This window comes from Polypterus senegalus, chromosome 3, assembly GCF_016835505.1.
Source record: "Polypterus senegalus isolate Bchr_013 chromosome 3, ASM1683550v1, whole genome shotgun sequence".
Classification (NCBI taxonomy): Eukaryota; Metazoa; Chordata; class Cladistia; order Polypteriformes; family Polypteridae; genus Polypterus; species Polypterus senegalus.
This window is the reverse complement of record NC_053156.1, coordinates 303,627,162-303,649,216: the sequence shown is the minus strand read 5'-3', so window position 1 is coordinate 303,649,216 and position 22,055 is coordinate 303,627,162. Positions and strand designations below refer to the sequence as shown.

The 22,055-nt window shown below is 43.6% G+C and overlaps 1 protein-coding gene across 2 annotated transcripts in view; it reads left to right on the top strand.

Moving 5' to 3' along the window:
• Positions 1–992: 992 nt before the first annotated feature.
• The window catches only part of ephx2 (epoxide hydrolase 2, cytoplasmic), a 134,783-nt gene continuing 113,720 nt past the window's right edge, over positions 993–22,055 (top strand). For both annotated transcript variants that reach the window (XM_039749523.1, XM_039749522.1), the window contains exon 1: positions 993–1,272. In XM_039749523.1, coding sequence (XP_039605457.1) covers positions 1,169–1,272 — 104 coding nt within the window. In that variant the 5' untranslated portion in view covers positions 993–1,168. The remainder of the gene's footprint in view (positions 1,273–22,055) is intronic.

Genomic DNA, 22,055 nt, shown 5'->3' with positions numbered 1-22,055 from the left:
CTGCCCTGGTATCCATATAAGCACAGTGGTGTCGCACGAGTTTGTGCCGCTCGGGGCGGGGCGCTGCTTCAATATATGTTAATATACAGTATATTTAAATTGAAAAATTAAAATGAAGTATAGAGAAAAATTAAGATACATTTTATATAGCTTTATTCATGTATAGAGAAATGTCAATAATTTTTCACATATAGTTATTTATAAGTATCACCTAGACAAGAATATACAGACGCACTGATAAGCCGTGTTCTAAGTTTTAGTTTAATATAACTACGCTGCGTGTGTACTTCAAGTGATATGTGAGGATGTTTTCTGCGCAGAGCAAGAACGCCTTCGGATTGATAATGAAACGAAATTATAAATTGTAAATTAGTTGTTTATCTTCCTAGAACTTATGATCGGTGTCATGTTTCTGTTTTATTGCCTCATAAATTCCAGCTGCTGTGTCTGATGCCGTCACAGATGGACAGTCTGAAAATTATTTTTGAAGCATTTGTGGATAAAAATCAGAGAATCTGACTTGTTTTTATCCATGGATGATATTTTTTCAGCCCTACACACGAATTCTACTGAGCCTTTTGCCCAATAATGCCACCCCTCCGTCCACCCCTAGCTACGCCACTGTATAAGCACAGTGAATTCCAGCTTCTGTATTACTTCTTCCCTGAAGAAGGGGCCCGAGTTGCCTCGAAAGCTTGCATATTGTAGGCTACTCTGTTCAGTTTGCCAATAAAAGGGGTCATTTTGCTTAACTTCTCAACACATTCATTAGGAGCCACACTTGGCTTACAAAATATGGGGAACTCTTCGCATAAAATAACGCCACCATTCAAATTACAATTCGGTACGACAATAATACATTGTATTTATATAGCGCCTTTCCCCTTCTCGGATCGCAGGGCTTATAGGGTTAAAACGGCTTGCACTCTTAGGAATGTCCGCTCTTTCCAACTTCTCGCCGTCATTTCCATTTCCTATTCGCACTGCTGTCCTGTCGCTCCGCTCCTCGCTCATTCGGCTCTTTCGTCCCATCGTGCGCCTCCCAGTCGCTCAAGTGGGCTCGCAGGGGAATTTGCACCAGACCATCTGACTCTGGCAGACAAACCAGGGGAGCGCTGGGCTTTTCGCACACTTGAAGTTGAAGCAGCAGCTGCAGCAGAGTTTAGACATGTCGCGCAAAAGCATGGTGGTCTTTGATCTCGGGGGCGTTTTGTTGTGCCCGGCTCCGCAGCAGAAGTTCCACGAATATGAAGAAAGGCTGAATCTTCCCGGGTAAGCGACGTGAAACCGCAAATGAAAACGGGGTTTGGGTGGAGAGGACGCGGTTTTTGTGGAGTTTTCTGGGGAAGTTGTGGCTTGTGCCGGAGCCAGAAAGAACTAAAGGCGACCACACTACGTGAGCTGAAGTGAAAGATCAGCTACGAGTGACGGAAAGAGCAGGCTAATGGGTCACTTCACCAAGTGTAGACGTCGAGCAGAGAGGCACGCGATGGCTCAGCCGCACACGCTTCGGGAGACACACCGGGACTAACAGCCACAGTCTCCTGCAGGTCGTGCGATCGATCGCCATAAAGCGGCTACTTTTTCTTTCTTCATCCAACCTCTTCTGTTACGACGTTGTTTAAAGCGTTTTTAAAACGGGCTTGCTCGGTGATCCCATATTTAGGCAAAATAATAAGCAGCCTTGGGCTGAACGCCAGACCCTTCCTGGACGCGTTCCCACTCCCCCTCTCACACCGGTTAGTGTTGGATATCAGCCTAACTCAGACGCATATTGGATGTTTGATGAGAGTCAAAGGGTCTGCAGGAAAAACACACGAGGGGAACACGCAGACTGCAAAATGTGAACTCCTCTGGCTCGGTACTCGGGAATGTCGTCATTGGAAGAGCGGCGGGGTGGCGCAGCTGTTAGCGCAGCTCACTCAAACATCCAGAGGACATCACACTTTCCGAAGGGGTGAATTTTACGTGGGCTGGGAAAAATCCTAAATGTCACGAATATAACCAAGAGAGTCCCTCTTACCCAGGGCTGCCCCCTCTCTTGAAGTGCTGCATGACTTTGTGGTACTGGAGACCCCCTAATGAAATGTGTAGGTTTAGAAAATGGATGGGGCCTGCAGCCCAGGGATTAGGGCTTTGGTGTCTGAACCTTATGGACCCTCGCCTTGGCTCCAGGACCATCTTAACGCATTGGGCACGCTGGCCAGTTGCCTGTGAGCCCCACGCAAATTGCTGAGTGGTTGTGTGGGTAGGGGCCCCATAATGCTGTTAAGATGGCCCTGCTTGCCGCTGTATTTGTGAGGTGTGCTCTGTCATGGCTATGGTCTCTCCCGTTATTCTGCTTTTGTTTGGTTATTTATTTGGTGCAAATGTGTTTCAATGTGCTCTTGAAATTGAGAATTACAGCTCAGCAATTGTCAACTGCAAGTTAAGGTACCAGGGCCTACTTAACACATGGGCACGCTGGGCAGTTGGTCCCACGAGCGTAGAGGCACCAAGCTAATCTATGAATGTTGTGACTTGCTGAGTGGTTGTGTAGGTATAGGAGCCCTAGTGCCCTGCTTTGCCCGGGGGGCTTATAATGCTGTTAAGATGGCCCTGACTGGCACTGTTGCCTCACAGCAAGAAGAACTGCGATCAAGCCCTGGGTGATCTCTGTGTGGAGTTTGCATGTTCTCCACATGTTCTTGTGGCTTTCCTCTGGGTGCTTCAGCTCCCTCCCACAGTCCAAAGACCTGCAAGTCACACGGATTAGCGATGCCAGATTGGCCCCGATGAGTGTGTTCACCCTGTGATGGACTGGCGCCTCGTCCATGGATTGTGTCCGATGTTTTGTCAGAATGGGCTCCTATGGCCCTGCTTTCTATCTCTATAAGATGATAAGTCCACCACAGACCCCCTTTTGCACCCCATTTCCAAATACACACACATATATATATATATACTGTATACAGTATATTGTATATTGTAAGATGACTGCTGGATACAACCAAGAAAGGTTGTGGTACCAGCCTGGTATAAGACCCTTTAATGATGAGATCTGAAAAGACAGCCATTAAAACGGGTCAAAAAAAAACTTTTTCCAAGGATTAAACGGAGCTCCGTCCAGCTGGACATCTGACTGCACCCTCCGAGCTGCGAGCTGGCAGGCTTTACAGTATAGGGCTGGGGCAGTAAGGGGCGGAGCCATCTCTGGGCGGGGTTAGGCATTCTCCTTGGGCATCTTTGTCTGGTTGTGAAGGAGGACGAAGAAGATGCCAATGTTAGCGTGCGCCCTCTCGCCCTGAGGTGGAAGGGCATACCTCACCAGAGTCAGGAAGGTGATCCCCAGGCACGGATGCATGACATGATACAGTATATACAGTACATTGTAATGAGAAACAGAAATATAGATGAAGGGCTTGGGGACCAAGTGGTCATCCTCAAATATTGTTGCATACCAATTAAAATGAAAAAAAAAGTCACAAAAATATGTCTTAACAGATGAGAGGCTACGACCAGACAGAGGAAAAATGGTAGTGGTGCCGGTTATGAAGTCCATAAGGTGGAACGGGTGGGCTCAGATACCGCGGACCTAAAAGTTGTCGGCCCCTGATTCTCTCGACAGACTGTGTCTGCAGACCTCCAGAGCTCCACTCCACTGAGCAGGTTGTCACCTTATGTCACGGGTGTCGAGCTCCAGTCCTGCAGGTTTTCATTCTAACCATCTTCTTCATTAGTGACCAGTTTTGATGCTAATTAACTTCTTTAGCCTTCGCTTTAATTAGCTTGACTCCTGCCCCTTAGTTGTTTTTCCTTAATTAGCAGCCGGACAGTAATGAGACATAAAACAAGCAGGACACGACCAGCTCACCTGTAGCCATCAAACAAAATCTGAAAATAAAGACGAAGGTCTCAGTAAGGTCGATCCCTCAGGTTAGAAAAAAAACAGAATATCAGCAGTTTTGGAAATGTCTGCTCCGGCCTAAAGAGAGCCATGGAATTGAATTACAGGTTTAATTAACAGCAAGAATCAGCTTCTCATTAAGGAACTGGTTGGAGTTTGAAGCCCCAATTAAGCTGGTCACCTGTTGGCTCGTTTCACGTCTCATTTCAGTTTGGCTGTCATTTAATGAAGAAAAGAATCAATTCAGGAGACTTAATCCTTAAAAACAGGGCTATTAAAATAGAGGGAAAAGAAGTAAAACTGGGCACTGATTAGGAAAAGGGTGGGAATGAAAACCTGCACCCACTGCGGCCCACCAGGCTTGGAGTTTGACACCCGTGCCTTATGTCATACGTCAGTGATAACCCCTGGGTATCAAAAGTATAGAATAGAAAGTCTGTAAAATTTGAGATATGTTTAAACTTATAGATCAGGATCTGATAGGACAGGAATACAAGATACCTGAACTAAAATTAGCAGGACGGGTGTTTTCTGTAAAATAAAAGATTTATAGGTAGAGTAGAGTAAGTGTACCCATGTATTTTGGATTTGGCCTTTATTGGCTATTATCCCCTACCCTCACCCTGGTTACACTGTGGCTGAAATTAGGGTGGTGGAATTGGGGTTGGCGATGGCGGATAATCAGACTCAAGTCAAGTAAACCATGTGACAAAAACGTGCAATCCAATTGGCTGTCCAGTGGAGCTTCTGAATTGTGGAGCTTTTGAATTGTGTGATACCCTGGATCTGCAGAGGGAAGGAGAGGACCTGGCATTAGGAGGCAATGCCACCCCATGACTTGGGATGGAACTGCAAGTCAACTAGCCCTGAAGTTGCCTCCCAGTGGCACATGGGTGACAACACACATTATTTGTGTCAGTCAGTCAGTCAGTCAGTCATTGTCCAACCTGCTATATCCTAACTACAGGGTCACGGGGGTGTGCTGGAGCCAATCCCAGCCAGCACAGGGCACAAGGCAGGAACAAATCCCAGGCAGAGCGCCAGCCCACCGCTGGGCACACACACACACACCCACGCTAGGGACAATTGAGGATCGCCATTGCATGTCTTTGGACTGTGGGAGGAAACCCACACAGACATGGGGAGAACATGCAAACTCCACAGAGGGAGGGAGGACTCGGGACGTGAACCCAGACGGGTCTCCTAACTGCGAGGCAGCAGCGCTACCCACTGCGGCACCATGCTGCCCTAGCTCAGAACATGCAAAACAAATACTTCTTTTACTAAAATATTGTTAAATACAGTAGAGGTAACGTGGACTGATATTACTTGTAGCCTGTACTTGTAAAATGTTTATTTTTCTACTGTATTGAGGGTTTGCTCTCTTCTGTGTATTGTGTTGTATTGACCCCCTTCTTTTTGACACCCACTGCCTACCTGGACAGGGGTCTCTCTTTGAACTACCTTTCCTGAGGTTTCTTCCATGTTTTTATTCCCTACTGCGCCACCCTCCATTGTTTGTGTGTGTGTGTGTATTACATATCTGAACATATACATTAATATACTGTACATACAGAAAGCTTCACATTGCATTGAGGCCCTGATTTCTGCAGCTTGCTGTCTTGCAGAATGTAATTTTAATTGGATAAATTTGCCATCGTTGCCCTTCAGTCTACACTCAATAACCCATAATGACAAAGTGAAGAGGTTTTATTCAATTTATTCAAAATCAAAACCTGAAATCTCTCATTCCTGTCTATATTGTGGTTGAAGTGGATCCAAATTACTGATGGTTGCTTGTTTAATAATCAAGGAGCTGGGTGGGGCGTCCCCGCCGGGCGACCCCCCCGGGCGACCCTCCCATGAAGAAGATTCCGGTGCTCATCGGCACGTTCAGATCAGATAAAGTGAAACAACAGTCATCGCAATCTAACATCACAGCGGAAAGCTGTGAGCTTTGGGACACACAAACAATCGAACGAAGATCAGTGAGGGGATTTGTCATGAACGATTCACAAAAAGGTGTCAGCACACCAAGGAAATGTGAAGTTGGAGGAGACGCCAGCACCGGCCCACTGCCTGCACTCCTGACCCTCATTTCAGTATTTTGTCAAAGCTTCAAGTCTCCTCGGGTAACTGACATTCAGACCCTTCATTCAGTACATTGTAGGGGCCGCAATGGCAGCAGTTCCAGTCCTGAGTCTTCCTGGTTAAGACTCCAGAAGCTTTACACACCTGAATTTGGGCAGTTGATCTCCTTCCTCCTGGCAGATTCTCTCAAGCCCCATTAGATTGGATGGGAAGTGCCTGTAAACTGCCATCTTCAGGTCCCAACTCACATCTGCTTTGGAGTTTAAGTCTGGGCCACTCAAGGACACTTGGAGACTTGTCCCAAAGCCACTCCAGTGTTGCCTGGGCTGTAAACTTCAGGTCATTGCTGTGACATGAACTGTCACTCCAGTCTGAGGTGGTGGGCACTCTTCAAGGACCTCTCTGGAATTGGCCGCACTGTCCAATTCTCAATTCTGACCAGTCTCCCTGTCCTCCCCATAGTATGATGTTATCACCACCATACTTTACCATAAGGATGGCATTAAGCCATTGCCACCCATCGTGCTTGGAGTTCAGTTTTTGTCCCATCAAACCCGAGAGTCTTGTTCCTGCCATGTGCCTTTAACCCAAGAGTCTGGCCCCTCTACCCTAAACCCCTGATTGATGAAGTGCTGATTGTCCTTCCAACAGGTTCTTCCATCTCAGCAGAGGACTTCTGAAGCCCTGTTAGAGTCACCATTGCCTTCTGGATCAACTCCTTGGCTGAGACCCTACTTGCGTTCACAAAAGTGTTCCAGTATGTTACAGGCCTTTAGAAGAAATTCAGGAATATGTTTTCATTGTCTTTTCATTGGCATCCAAACCAGTTCTGTCAGGTCCTGCAACAGCTTCGAGCCTTTGGTGGTCCCGACCCTTAACTCTGTGATGCCCCCGTAACCTCAGATCTGCTCCTAGTGGTTTATTTATATGCAGTACTATAGCAATGCTACTATTAGTTAAAACTGCATCTCCCAGCAGTCTCTGCAGGGGCTGTTGGGGTCAAAGGTGGTTGGAGTGGCTTAAAAGGAGGGCAGGTGGCCAAGGCTGCCTGCCTTCTGTTGATTAACCGTATTTAGTTGTTGTGTCCTGGATTGTTTCATTGTCGGGGTCTGGATCGTCTTCTGTCTACCTGATGGTGAATTCATGGAGCGCTCCTGAACCATCCACCCATCTTCACCTTTACAGTGTCTACCAGCAGGACTGTCTTTTCATTTCACAGATCTCTGGACTCACTATCGCCATCATTTCTTTACATCCGGTGCTGTTTTCCATGGACTTTGTTGTTTGGTTTGTGTTTATGTGTTTAATGTCATTTCGTTGTAGGGGTACAGGGGTGCTATTGTTTCCATTTATTTCATTATATTCTTTAATTGTTGTTTGATTCCCGTGTGAATTATTTTTCTCTTTTGTGAGTGTGTGCGGGTCGGGCCAAAGCTGGGAACATCCCTGGGATCTCCACCATAAAAATAAATACATCATCGTCGTCTTCATGGTGTGAATCTTAGCGGCTCCGGACCACTACAGTACTTTGTTGCACTTGTTACTACTCTTTGTTCTTGTTGTTATTTATTTAAGTATTATTATCTATTCACTTGCCCGGTATTTATGTATTTGCTGCACCAAGGTGGTCCTGCTATTCCATGCCACTGTATGCTGCAATGCGCCATATGGATGGTATGCAATTACAGACTTGCCCGCTCTTACAACTCACAACTCCTCCTGAGCCCAAAATGGAAAAAAATTAAATAATGAAAGGATTGAAATAGGAAATACTTGACATTTACTGGAACGATTCTCTGTGAAGAGTTTAGTTCATGCCAGTAGCTTCGGGGGATTTCAGTGGAAGGGAGAAAACAAAAGTGAGCGATTCCTGGAACCGAGTCTGAACTTGACTTTGAGGAGACGCAGAGCATGCAGGAAGAATTCAGAACAACGACTGGTCAGCGTGGCCGACTCAGGACAGAGTCCCGCTCGTTCCTCCAGCCGTCCGGAGTGTTTTTTCTGTCCTCCCTGGCCATTGGACTTTACTTTTATTCTATGTTAATTAGTGTTCTCTTATTTTAATTCTTACTTTGTCCTATTTTCTCTTTCTTCATCTTGTAAAGCACTTTGAGTTCATTATTTATATGAAAATGTACGATAGAAATAAATGTTGTTATTGTTACAAACGTCTTCCTCGGCACAATCCGCTCTCTGAGCTCGGCAGGCAACTGCTTTGACCCCTTGGCTTGGTTTTTACTCACCTGTGACCCAATCGGGTTTCCACCAGAGTTTTGGAACGAATACGTTAGTGAGCTGATGTTCTACTGTATTACTGTCAGAGAAAATTACAGGCATTATGTGGGAATACAAAGCAGTATTAGTGAGAGAGAAAATTAAAGGCACACAATGCAGTGACGCATATTACAGCCACATACAAGGTCCCTTGTCATTTAATAGAGACTGTTCATACAAATGTTTATGTACTACTGTTCTAGCGCCCGTTATTATTATTATTATTTCCCCTTGGGATTAATAAAGTATCTATCTATCTATCTATCTATCTATCTATCTATCTATCTATCTATCTATCTATCTATCTATCTATCTATCTATCTATCATATTGTGCCTTTCTATCTATCTATCTATCTATCTATCTATCTATCTATCTATCTATCTATTATATAGTGCCTTTCACTCTATCTATCTATATATCTATCTATCTATCTATCTATCTATCTATCTATCTATCTATCTATCTATCTATCTATCATATTGTGCCTTTCTATCTATCTATCTATCTATCTATCTATCTATCTATCTATCTATCTATCTATCTATCTATCTATCTATCTATCTATTATATTGTGCCTTTCACTCTATCTATCTATCTATCTATCTATCTATCTATCTATCTATCTATCTATCTATCTATCTATCTATCTATCTATTATATAGTGCCTTTCACTCTATCTATCTATCTATCTATCTATCTATCTATCTATCTATCTATCTATCTATCTATATCTATCTATCTATCTATCTATCTATCTATCTATCTATCTATCTATCTATCTATCTATCTATCTATCTATCTATCTATTATATTGTGCCTTTCACTCTATCTATCTATCTATCTATCTATCTATCTATCTATCTATCTATCTATCATATTGTGCCTTTCACTCATCTATCTATCTATCTATCTATCTATCTATCTATTATATAGTGCCTTTCACTCTATCTATCTATCTATCTATCTATCTATCTATCTATCTATCATATAGTGCTTTCACTCTATCTATCTATATCTATCTATCTATCTATCTATCTATCTATCTATCTATCTATCTATCTATTATATAGTGCCTTTCACTCTATCTATCTATCTATCTATCTATCTATCTATCTATCTATCTATCTATCTATCTATCTATTATATTGTGCCTTTCACTCTATCTATCTATCTATCTATCTATCTATCTATCTATCTATCTATCTATCATATAGTGCCTTTCACTCTATCTATCTATCTATCTATCTATCTATCTATCTATCTATCTATCTATCTATCTATCTATTATATAGGTCCTTTCACTCTATCTATCTATCTATCTATCTATCTATCTATCTATCTATCATATAGTGCCTTTCACTCTATCTATCTATCTATCTATCTATCTATCTATCTATCTATCTATCTATCTATCATATTGTGCTATCTATCTCTATCTATCTATCTATCTATCTATCTATCTATCTATCTATCTATCTATCTATCTATCTATCTATCATATTGTGCCTTTCATCTATCTATCTATCTATCTATCTATCTATCTATCTATCTATCTATCTATCTATCTATCTATCTATCTATTATATTGTGCCTTTCAATCTATCTATCTATCTATCTATCTATCTATCTATCTATCTATCTATCTATCTATCTATCTTTCTATTATATTGTGCCTTTCACTCTATCTATCTATCTATCTATCTATCTATCTATCTATCTATCTATCTATCTATCATATAGTGCCTTTCACTTTATCTATCTATCTATCTATCTATCTATCTATCTATCTATCTATCTATCTATCTATATAGTGCCTTTCATCTATCTATCTATCTATCTATCTATCTATCTATCTATCTATCTATCTATCTATCATATAGTGCCTTTCACTCTATCTATCTATCTATCTATCTATCTATCTATCTATCTATCTATCTATCTATATCTGCCTTTATATAGTGCCTTCATCTATCTATCTATCTATCTATCTATCTATCTATCTATTATATTGTGCCTTTCATCTATCTATCTATCTATCTATCTATCTATCTATCTATCTATCTATCATATAGTGCCTTTCATTTATCTATCTATCTATCTATCTATTATATAGTGCCTTTCACTCTATCTATCTATTATATAGTGCCTTTCAATCTATCTATCTATCTATCTATCTATCTATCTCCTTCCTGTTCTTGCTGTCGCTGTGCATGCTGGGTGGTTGTCTCGAGTGTGAGCGAGTGGAACTGGTGGTGGACGCTGAGGTGAGTGTGGTGATTCTTTTTTCTTCTAATTTTCTAGTTTCTTATTTCTATCTTTTCTTTGGTGAAAACAGCTACACTTGTTTTTGTACTGAGTGGCTTAGGCCACGGCAGCCGCAATGGCTGCTAATCTTGAGCGTTTGAGCCGCCGCCATGGGATTAAACTTATATCGGAGGAGTTTGTTCCTTTAGAGGCGGGGGTTTTGGCGGTAGGCGAAGTGGTCGGATGTGACAATATTAAGTCAGCTTCACGAATGAGCGGGAATATCGTGGTTTTTTTGAGCTCTGTGGATTTAGTTCCGACAGTGGTTGAGAAGGGGGTGGTTATTAATGGCTCCTTTGTACAGGTTTCCCCTTTAGCCGTCCCGTCCCGTAGAGTAACAATTTCAAATGCGCCGCCTTTTCTCAAAAATGAAACTATAGCGAAAGAGTTGGAGCGGCATGGGCGTCTGGTATCGAAAATTCGGCACATTCCTTTAGGTTGTAAATCGCCTGATTTAAAACATGTCTTGTCATTTAGGAGACAAGTTTTATGGTTTTAAATAGAATGGATGACGAATTAAATGTGGCAATGAAGTTTAGAGTGGACGGTTTCGATTATGTGATTTTCGTCACTTCTAACGAAATGAAATGTTTTGGGTGCGGGAGTGAAGCTCATTTAATTAAACAGTGTCCTGAGAAACACCACGGGAACAAGAAAACTAGCCGTACAAATACAGAAATAGAGGGGCAGAAAGTGGAAGATCACGAAATTGTGGCTGATGGCGCAGAGGCGCAAGGTGATAAGAATAAAAATGCTACTAGAGCTGAAGGGCAGGAGAATCAAGTGCCGCCCAGAGATGAGCCGAATGAAGGCGGTAGTGAAACGGTAGATCAAACAGCGACTGCAGCAGAAAGTGTGTGGGGAGAAATTGATATGGATGAGGGAGGCAGCAACGAGACAGAGGAAAAAAGTGAATTTAAACGTCCTGCTCAAAAAGGCAAGGAGAAAGAGAAGATCGGGCACGAAAGAAAATTGTTTTAAGTCAGGGCTCGGGGGTCGTTGGAGAGGATCCCGCCTATGGTCCTTGTCAGGAGGATTTTCCCGTCTTCGCGGAGACGGCCGATAACGTCTCAAATGCGGGAGTGTCGGGGAAGAAACGACGACGGTAATATCTCCGATGGGTCTGCTGCCTCGGAGCCCCCAGAGTTAAAAGCCAGGGGGGGTTACAGCGCTCAAAGTGTGAAAGAGTTTTTGGTGAATACCGCCGGAAAAAAGGGGGTGGATGTGGCCGAATTTTTCCCTGACATTGACCTCTTTCTATCGTCTGTCCGCGGGTTGCGACGAGACAAAGCAGCCTCCGCAATGTTTGATGTTAAAGAACTAGTGAGGCTAAAGAATTTAACAAGTAAACTGAGAAAACAGTCCAATCTAAACACCACCTAATGGCTAAGCCCCCTGTTAAATCTACTCCACAGTCTTTGTGGTGGTCCCTGTGTTTTATTGTGTGTTTATCTATATATTCTGTTACCATGGCAAGTGTACACATAGGAACCCTAAATATTAACGGTGGGAGAAGTCCAGATAAGAGGGTCGCATTGTTTGATTTTATCAGACAAAAGACTTGAATGTCACCTTTCTACAAGAAACCCACATTGATGAGCACAATCAGTGGGAGTGGAGCAGAGATTGGAAGGGGGACATTTTATTTAGTAATGGGACAAATGTTAGTGCTGGAGTGGCCATTTTATTTCTTGGAGGACTTCAAGTAGAAGTTTGCAGCACTGATGAGCTGGTGAAAGGGAGACTCCTAAAGTAACGGTGAAATTTCATGGCAGTGTCGTCACTTTCATTAATGTGTACCGAATGAGGGTGAGGAGAGGCTCCACTTCTTTAATAAGTTAGGAGATCTTTTATCCAAGTGTGACCCTGAGGAAGTGGTGGTGTTAGGAGGGGATTTTAATTGTACACTTGATACCAGAATAGACAGAAATAATGGGCTGGAACGCACCCTCGCTCAGCACGAGCTTTAGGTAAAATAATTAAGGACATTGGGCTGGAAGATGTATGGAGGGCTAAAAATGGGGCCTGTCGGCAATACACCTGGGGGCGGACGAGTGGAAATACGATCTCAATGGCAAGACTCGATCATTTTTATAGTTTTAAGCACCTGTTAGGTTTATTTAAGGTGTGCTCTATTGTGCCTACTGGATTCTCTGATCACAGTTTGGTGTGTTGTACACTTATTTGTAACACTTACAGACCCGTAGTCCATACTGGCATTTTAACACACTCCTCCTTAAAGATCAGAACTTTAAAGAGTTATTTGTTCATTTCTGGGGAGGCTGGAAGGCTATGAAGAAGGAGTTCACCAGCTTACAACAGTGGTGGGAGGTTGGGAAGAGTCACATCCGGGCCTTGTGTCAGGAGTATACCAGAAATGTCACCCAAGTATTGCGGTCAGAAATGGCAGCTTTAGAAATTAAAATAGCTGAATTTCAACAGCTTCTAGAGAAGGGTCCAAATGAGCAGCTTCAGGCGAGCCTGACTTCTGCTAAACTGGGGTTGGCTCACCTGCTTGAGACCAGAGCTCAGGGGGCTTTAGTGAGGGCCCGTTTCAACGACTGACTGAGATGGATGCACCAACTCAATATTTTTGGTTTAGAGAAAAAACTCGCAGAGTAAAATCTTACATTGCATAAGAACACCCGATGGCAGTGAGACACAAGAGCCCAGTGAAATAAGGCAGGTGGTCCGCGAATTTTATGAACTTCTGTTTGCTGCAGATGGAGATGGTGGCAGTGAAGACCAACAGGCCTTTTTGCAGGACTTACCGCAGCTGCCCAATGCAGATGTGGCACAGCTAAATAGAGAGGTGACCTTTGCAGAACTCACCACAGCCCTGGGACAGCTGAAAACAGGGAAGGTCCCGGAATCGATGGAATACCAGTGGAGTTTTATAAAGAGTTCTGGGATGTCATCGGCCTGGACTTATTGGAAGTGTTCCAATGGAGTTTTAAAACTGGCTTGTTACCGCAGAGCTGCCGTAGAGCCGTGATCACGCTGCTGCCGAAGAAGGGAGACTTGTGTCTCATTAAGAACTGGCGGCCTGTGTCTCTCTTATGCGCTGATTATAAAGTTCTCTCTAAAGCCTTAGCCAACAGGATGGTCCAAGTTTTAGGGAGAGTGGTGCATCCTGATCAGAATTACTGCGTGGCTGGCAGGTCCATCTTTAATAACATTTTTTAATTGGGACATTTTGGCTGCTGCAGAACTGTTTGGTTTTCAGACTGGTCTTATTTTTCTTGACCAGGAAAAAGCTTTTGACAGGGTCAGTCACTCATTTTATGGAATGCCATGAAGGCGTTTGGGTTTGGGGGGTCTTTTATTAAACATATTCGTTTACTTTATAGTGACATTTCTGGTATCATAAAGGTCAATGGTGGCTTGTGTGCACCTTTCAGTGTCAGAAGAGGAGTCAGACAGGGATGTTCTTTGTCCGGCATGTTATATGCTCTGGCGCTGGAGCCTTTCCTGGTGCACCTGAGGAAGGTGCTGACTGGTCTCTCCATCCCCAACTGCAACATGGACCCTGTGAAAGTCACTGCTTATGCAGATGATCTTGCTGTAGTCATCACAAGCCAGAAGGATTTGGGCGAATTAACAGAAGGTCTACGGAATTACAGTAAAGCATCTTGGCTAAAGTGAATTGGAACAAAAGTAGTGCAGTGCTGGTGGGAACTGGACAGGATGTAGTCCTCCTCGACTGGAAGGGGTCTGCAGTGGACAACTGGAGGCTTCCTGTACCTGGGAGTCCATCTTGGAGATGACCACTACATCCAAAAGAACTGGGAGGGTCTGTTGGACAAGGTTACAGCTCGGCTTGCCAAGTGGAAGTGGATACTCCCTCAGTTATCCTATAGAGGACGGATGCTGGTCATTAATAACCTGGTGACCTCCAGCCTGTGGCATAAGTGTATTTGTCTACAACCTCCACCTTTGCTTGTTCAGCAGATACAGAAGGCGATCATGGATTTTTTTTGGACTGGTACCCATTGGATACAGAAGGGCGTTCTATTTTACCATTGGATGAAGGCGGACAAGGACTTATTGACATTACCAGCAGGATTGCTGCTTTCCGCCTTCAGACCATTCAAAACTGCTGTATCCTGTCGAGCAGAGCCAGTGGATGAACTTAGCCGTACTCTTCTTTAAACAAGCCAGGCATATGGGACTTGGGAAAAGTTTACTGCTGTGCCACTTAGATAAGATCAAGACTTTACAGGTGCCAGGTTTTATAAAAGCCTTCTAGCAGCGTGGCAACTGCTGTTGATAAAAAAGGACTGTGATGACCTCTCCACATTTTGGGTCCTTCATGAACCACTGTTCTACAATCCTGCTGTTGGCACTGCTACAGGACTTTCTGAAAATTGTATTAATCATTTCATAATACATGGAATAACCACAATAAAGGACATAATTGACTGGGAAAATTACACTTGGAAAAGTGCACAAGTGGTAGCAGTGGAGACAGGAGTGCACTCAGTCCGCTAATGGAGAAGTTTCTGTGGCATGTACAATCATCAATGGACAGGGAATCCATGACACTCCTGCACGGAATTTTCTCATCACAATTGAAGCCAACTGACGAAACACCTTTTCCAACGCTTACTGTGTCTCCGGCTGTTGAACTGAGGGATGGTGAGACTAATGTTTTAGCCTTAAGTTCTCTAGAGGCGTTATCTCTACCTACAGTGCCGGGGAAACAGCTGTACAGGATTTGTGTGAAGGTGAACAACCTGGAGCAGCTGAGGACACGAAGACACGACACACCATGGAGAGACAAGCTTGGAGCCCCTCAAGGACTGAACCCCGCATGGAGGTCGTTGTACAAGCCGCCATTGGCCAGTAGGGTGGGAGACCTGCAGTGGAGGTTGGTACATGGGATACTAGCGGTGAACTCCTTCTTATCGATTATATGTCCGGGGTCTCAGATTGCTGCCCTTTTGTGGTCTGAGGGAAAGTGTCTTTCATGCATTTATGTATTGTGAGAGGCTCCAGACCTTTTTAGTGAAATTGAAAGAATAGTAGAAGGGCTGGGGTCCGTATAATGGCACGGTGTTTGTGTTTGGGGTTAGAATTACAAAACACACCAGAGAAAATATGAACTTAATTAATTTTATTATCGGGCAAGCAAAACTGTCAATATGGAAGACCCGTAAAAACAAGATTACTGGGAGTGGAAATGAAAATGTTGTTGTATTTTTTAGAAAAGTATGTGAAAGTAGGATATTAGTGGATTTTAATTTTTATAAGTCCACAAATAATTTAGCAAAGTTTAAGGAAATGTGGTGCGTGAATAATGTGCTTTGTGTATGTGATGAAGATAATTTGCAATTTGTGCTTTGACTTTGGTGTTTCATTCCTTTATAAATTGGGTGGATAAATTGAGAATAAGTGGGATTGGAGGGTGGAAACAATGGGGGGGATTAGATAAATATATACTCCAAGAACAATATGAATATGTAATGGTTTAAAATGAATATTCATCATTAGGAAAGTGTGTACGTGTTTTTTTGTAAGACTTAAGATTTTGAGTTTTACTGTGTTTTTTTTGTATTTATTCCTGTGTTTATTTAATAAATTTTGCTTTTAAAAAATAAAAAAAAAATCTATCTATCTATTATATATCTGCCTTTCTCATCTATCTATCTATCTATCTATCTATCTATCTATCTATCTATCTATCTATCTATCTATCTATCATATAGTGCCTTTCATCTATCTATCTATCTATCTATCTATCTATCTATCTATCTATCTATCTATCTATCTATCTATATAGTGCCTTTCATCTATCTATCTATCTATCTATCTATCTATCTATCTATCTATCTATCTATCTATCTATCTATCTATCTATCTATCTATAGTGCCTTTCATCATCTATCTATCTATCTATCTATCTATCTATCTATCTATCTATCTATCTATCTATCTATCTATCTATCTATCTATCTATCTATTATATAGTGCCTTTCACTCTATCTATCTATCTATCTATCTCTATGCTGTTTCGCTGTCGGTCTGTGGTTTGATTGCGTAGGTCTTTCGTGGGCGTGTCTGTGGGTTGCTGGCGGGAGGAGGAGGAGGTGGTGGCGTGCCGGGTGGGCTCGTGAGTATTTCTTATTCTTTTTTTTTCCTAATCTTTATATTTTTTGTTTTTTGTTTTTCTCTAATGTGTAGGGGTTATTTTGCTGTCTACATATTGTTTTTCTTATTGACTCCAGTATTGTATTTGCGGCGGCCGCAATGGCCGTGTCGAGACAAACACCGCCTGGCTTGATGCCGCAATTTTGAAAACTTAACACGCCGGCATGGCGTGAAGTTGTTGGTTGATCCGATGGTCTCTGTTGAGGCGTGTGTAGTGGAAGTCGGCAAGTTAATCGGCTGTAAAAATGTACGTTCAGCGTCTCGGATGAATAAAAGTGTTGTCCTGTTTCTAAATGATGAGAGTTTGGTGCATACTCTTGTTCAGAATGGTGTGATTATTAACGGTACCTTAATTTCAGTTTTACCTCTTTCTACTCCTGCACGGAGAGTGATTATTTCAAATGTTCCTCCGTTTCTAAAGAATGATATTCTCATCAAAGAACTTGAAAGATATGGGCAGATCATATCAAAAGTTTCAATGATTCCCTTGGGCTGTCGATCACCCGACTTAAAACATGTCGTTTCTTTCAGGAGACAAGTTCACATGATTTTAAACGATTTACAAGGTGAACTTGATGTGGCTCTCAAATTCAGAGTAGATGGATTTGATTATGTGGTTTTATATCATCCGAGTCCATGAAATGTTTTAAGTGCGGTCAAGTGGGGCACAAGGCTGGCCAGTGTAAGTGTTCTGAGGAAACTACAGACTCCGCGTACCTGGTGTTTCTAAAAGTAGCCGAGGACTACTCGATATTATTTGACGATGAAGGCAGTGAGTCTTCCGTCAGTTTTTCTGATGTGGAGGAGGACTTAATGGAGGGCCCTGGTCAGAGTGTGCAGGATCAGGGCAGTTCTTTACCTGCTATGATGGCGCAACTGGCACCTGAACGTGCAGCTGAGCCGGCGGATGCGGCTGAGTCCGCCCGCAACTAAAGTCGTGCAGAGTGGTGAGAGCGCCCCAGAGAAGGACGCTGCGGCTGAGGCCGGATCACTGCCTACGGACGGTGTTACTGTTCATTCTGCACATACGAGTGATGGTGCTGAGCAGCCTGTGAGTGTGGCTTCCGTTCATGATGATGGGGCTCTGCCCAGCGCCGAGCTCATTGAAACAGAAGCTGTACAACAGATACGAGAGGTTGAGGAGAATGTTAGGGCTGAGGGTGCGATCAATAAGATGAGCACCTCAGCAGACAACAGCGAGCAATGTTCAAGAAATGGAGGATGACACAGAGTGGGTAAAGCCTGTGACAAGAAAAAGGAAAGACGGGTCCGCATGTAGCGGTGTTGCACTTAAACACAATAAAGTTGAGAGCTCAGTCTCCGCAGCTGACGACTCAGAGAATGTTCAAGATGAGCCTGAGGTGCCTGCAGACGTCGGTATTGTGAGTCAGGATGAAGGCGGTGGCTGGGGACATCAGTGAGGTCCAATCTGTCACCTCAGCTGAGCTTCCGTGGTGGCTACAGTAACGACAACATAATCCGTTTTGTAAAATTTAGGGCAAGAGGGGTGTGAATGTGAGTCACCATTTCCCGATCTCCAACTGTTTTGAGCTCAGCTAAGGGGGTCCTACGCCAGGCTACAGCTTTAGGCCTTAAGAGAACTGAAGCTGTGCGGCTGAAAAATGTGATGAGCAGGGTGAAAAGATCCTTAAATCCCAAGCCAGTATGATGTACTGCTGGACACGTCCTTCCATGTCTTTTTTAAAGTTGTTTTTGGTGACTGCTTTTCTTTTTTGCTTTTTCATGCCTTTGTGTAATTTTGGCACAATTAACATCAATGGAAGTCGACATGACAACAAGCGGTCGCGTGTTTGATTATCTACTTAATAAGGAGCTTAGTGTTATTTTTTTACAAGAAACTCACACAGACCCTGCTAACCAGGCAGACTGGCACAGAGGCTGGCAGGGACAGATGTTTTGAGCCACGGGTCGAGTGTTAGTGCCGGGGTCGCCATTCTGTTTTCTACTTCTTTCTCACCCGACTCGACTAGCGTGACAGAGGTAGTTAAAGGCAGACTGCTGAAAGTGGAAGCCTGCTTAGGGGGCACAACGTGGGTCTTCATAAATGTTTATGCACCCAATGAAGGAAGGGAGCGTTTGCTGTTTTCTCTTTGCTCCATGACTTACTTGTGCAGTGCAAAGATGAAGATCTTGTTTTGTGGGGGGAGATTTTAACTGCACAGATGACGCCACCTTAGATAGAAATGGCCTGGAGCCTCACCCCAGCTCCGCGGCTCACTTAAAGTCAGTCCTCAGCAAGGCCGACCTTTTTGATGTCTGGAGGGCATTACACCCAGGAATTCGCCAGTACACGTGGGTGAAGGGTTCGGGGGGCTCGATCTCCATGGCGAGACTAGATAGAGTGTATTGCTTGAATCACCACAGCAATCTTATAGCGAACTGCTCCATTCATCCTTCTGGCTTTTCTGATCACAGTCTTGTCCTTCTCAAAGTTTCACTTCCATTTCGATCTTCCTTTCCGTCATACTGGCACTTCAACAACAGCCTACTGAAAGATCTCCGTTTCATTGAAGTTTTTGAATTCTTCTGGAAGAGGTGGAGGTTGACGACAAGTTCCTTTTCATCTCTGCGGCAGTGGTGGGACTGTTCAAAACTCAGATCAAAGTGCTGTGTCAGCAATACACGCAGAATGCAACTCAGAATATGAGGAAGGCAATGGCAGAGTTGGAGGAGGACATCTTAGAGCTTTCTTCGTCTTTAGACAGCTCTTTTAACGATGGCGTCTTTGAAAATCTAAAAACAAAAAAACAAGATCTCATGGACTTATTGGACAGACGGGTGCATGGTGCTCTTGTGCGCTCAAGAATTCAGGAGTTGGTCGAAATGGATTCTCCTTCTCAATTTTTTTTTGGACTTGAAAAGAAAAGATCACAGAGTAAAGTGATTCACGCTCTGAAAAATGAGGATGGGCGCATCATCGAGGAGCCTGAGGCCATCAGAGCTATTGCTCATGATTTTTATAAAAGCTGTTCTGTGCCGAAACAACAGAAGATTCTTCTGAGACCAGGAGCCTCCTAGACAACCTGCCACAAATCCCCAAAACGGAAAAAGAGCTTCTGGATACAACCCTCAGCTTAGAGGACTTGACTACGGCCCTCAGCGAACTAAATACAGGAAAGTCACCTGGCATAGACGGCCTGACGGTCGAGTTTTTTAAGACATTCTGGAATTTATTAGGTGCGGATTTATTGGCAGTCTTCGAGAGAGCATGATGAACAATGAACTGCCATTATCCTGTCGGCGGGCTGTTATTGCTCTGCTCCCAAAAAAAGGAGATTTGTCCGACCTCAAGAACTGGCGTCCTGTTAGCCTTTTATGTACGGATTATAAGATTCTGTCCAGGGCTCTGGCTACTCGCCTGCGTAGAGTAATGGGGTGCGTCATCAGGTCAGATCAGACCTACTGTGTGCCAGACCGCTCCATCTTTGACAATATATTTCTGGTGCGAGACCTGATTACGACTTCAAAGCTTCTCGGTTTAAAGGCAGGAATGATCTCATTGGATCAAGAAAAGCTTTTGACAGAGTGGATCACCAATATCTGTTCAGAGTCCTACAAGCTTTTGGGTTTGGGTCCTCCTTCTCCAAATACATTGGAATGCTTTACTCAAATATATATGGCGTTCTGAAGATTAACGGTGCCACAACAGCCCCTTTCTCTGTCACCAGGGGTATTCGCCAGGGCTGCCCACTCTCAGGGATGCTCTACTCTCTGTCAATTGAGCCCTCCTAGAGCAGCTCAGGCGTCGTCTTTCTGGTCTCAGCATCCCAGTTTGCCCCACTGCTTGTTTTAAGGTCGTTGCCTCACGCAGATGATATTACTGTCTTTGTGTCTTCTACATCTGAGGTAAACACTTTAGTCAACTGCTTAGACGTTTTCAAAACTGACGCCAGCGAAAGTCAATTGGCTCAAGAGCAATGCTTTCTTGCTGGGTGACTGGGGACTCGCTCCTCCAGCTCTTCCTGAGACCCTCCAATGGAATAGAAACGTGTTTAAGTACCTGGGGGTGTATTTAGGCACAGATGGCACTGCTGTAGAAAATTGGGTGGGGTGGACAGATCTGATCCAAGCAAGGCTGAACCGTTGGAAGTGGCTTCTGAGGGACATTTCATGTAGAGGCAGGGTGTTAATCCTGAATAACTTGATTGCCTCCATGTTTTGGCACAAGCTCAGGTGTGCTGATCCACCAGTAGCTCTGATCAAATCCGTACAGACGATCATCCTTGACTTTTTTTGGGACAGTCTACACTGGGTCCAGAGAGGTGTGCTGCACCTACCAGTGGCAGAAGGAGGGCAGGGACTGATTGACGTCAGAAGTAAAATCGAGGCCTTCAGGCTCCAGACGCTGCAGAGGCTGTTCTATGGTCCAGACGGCCTGCCTTGGAGAGACCTGGCGTTTGTAATTTTACACAAAGTGAGCGAGTTAAAATTTGACAAACAGCTACTCCTCTTAGACGTCTCCAAACTAACTTTATCAGTTTTGCCAAAATTCTATCAGTCAATGTTGCTTACTTGGCATAGTAAACTTATGAGATCTCGTTTTGTTTTTGGCAATCTTCATTGTTTTTTAGAGGAACCTCTGATTAGGAATAATGTGTTGAAATCTCCTCTGCTCTTCTCTTGTCACTTCACCTCAATCCTTATTAAAAGTGGAATCACGAAGATTGGCCATCTTTTAAATAACCACACTAGCACATGGCACACCGCAGCACACCTCACATCGGTCCTGGGCGTGAGGTCTGAACGTCTTGTACACCACTTTCTGTGCCAGTTTAAGGAGGCCTTGGTGAACTTAGGCGCAGGGTCACTGTGCCAGAGCGTCTCTCCGACAATCCGATCTTCAACTCAGATGTCACAGAACTCGTCATCCAAGTCAAACCCAACGTCACAGACTGCACTGACCATCCAGGCTCCATTCTGAATTTGGCAACTTAATAGACAAGCAGTTTGACACGATGGGAAAAAATGAGCTCTACCAGGTGTGTGTTAAGGTGACTTTTTATAAATTTCTTAGAGACTTGCCAGACACACGCTGGAGACAAGAACTGCATGTTGGAGTGAATGAAACTCCAGCGTGGAGAACTTTTTATAAACAACCACTGCAAAAAAGAATTGGCGACCTGCAATGGAGGATTCTTCATGGGGCTCTCGCCACCAACTCCTTTTTATCGGTTATTTCACCAGGAACATCAGATTGTTGTCCTTTGTCAACAGCGAGACTGTTTTTCATCTTTTTGTTAACTGCAAACGGCTCGAACCATTTTTTATATTTCTCAAGATACTTTTGGATAGAATAGGACTGTCATTGTCAACTGTTGGATTTATTT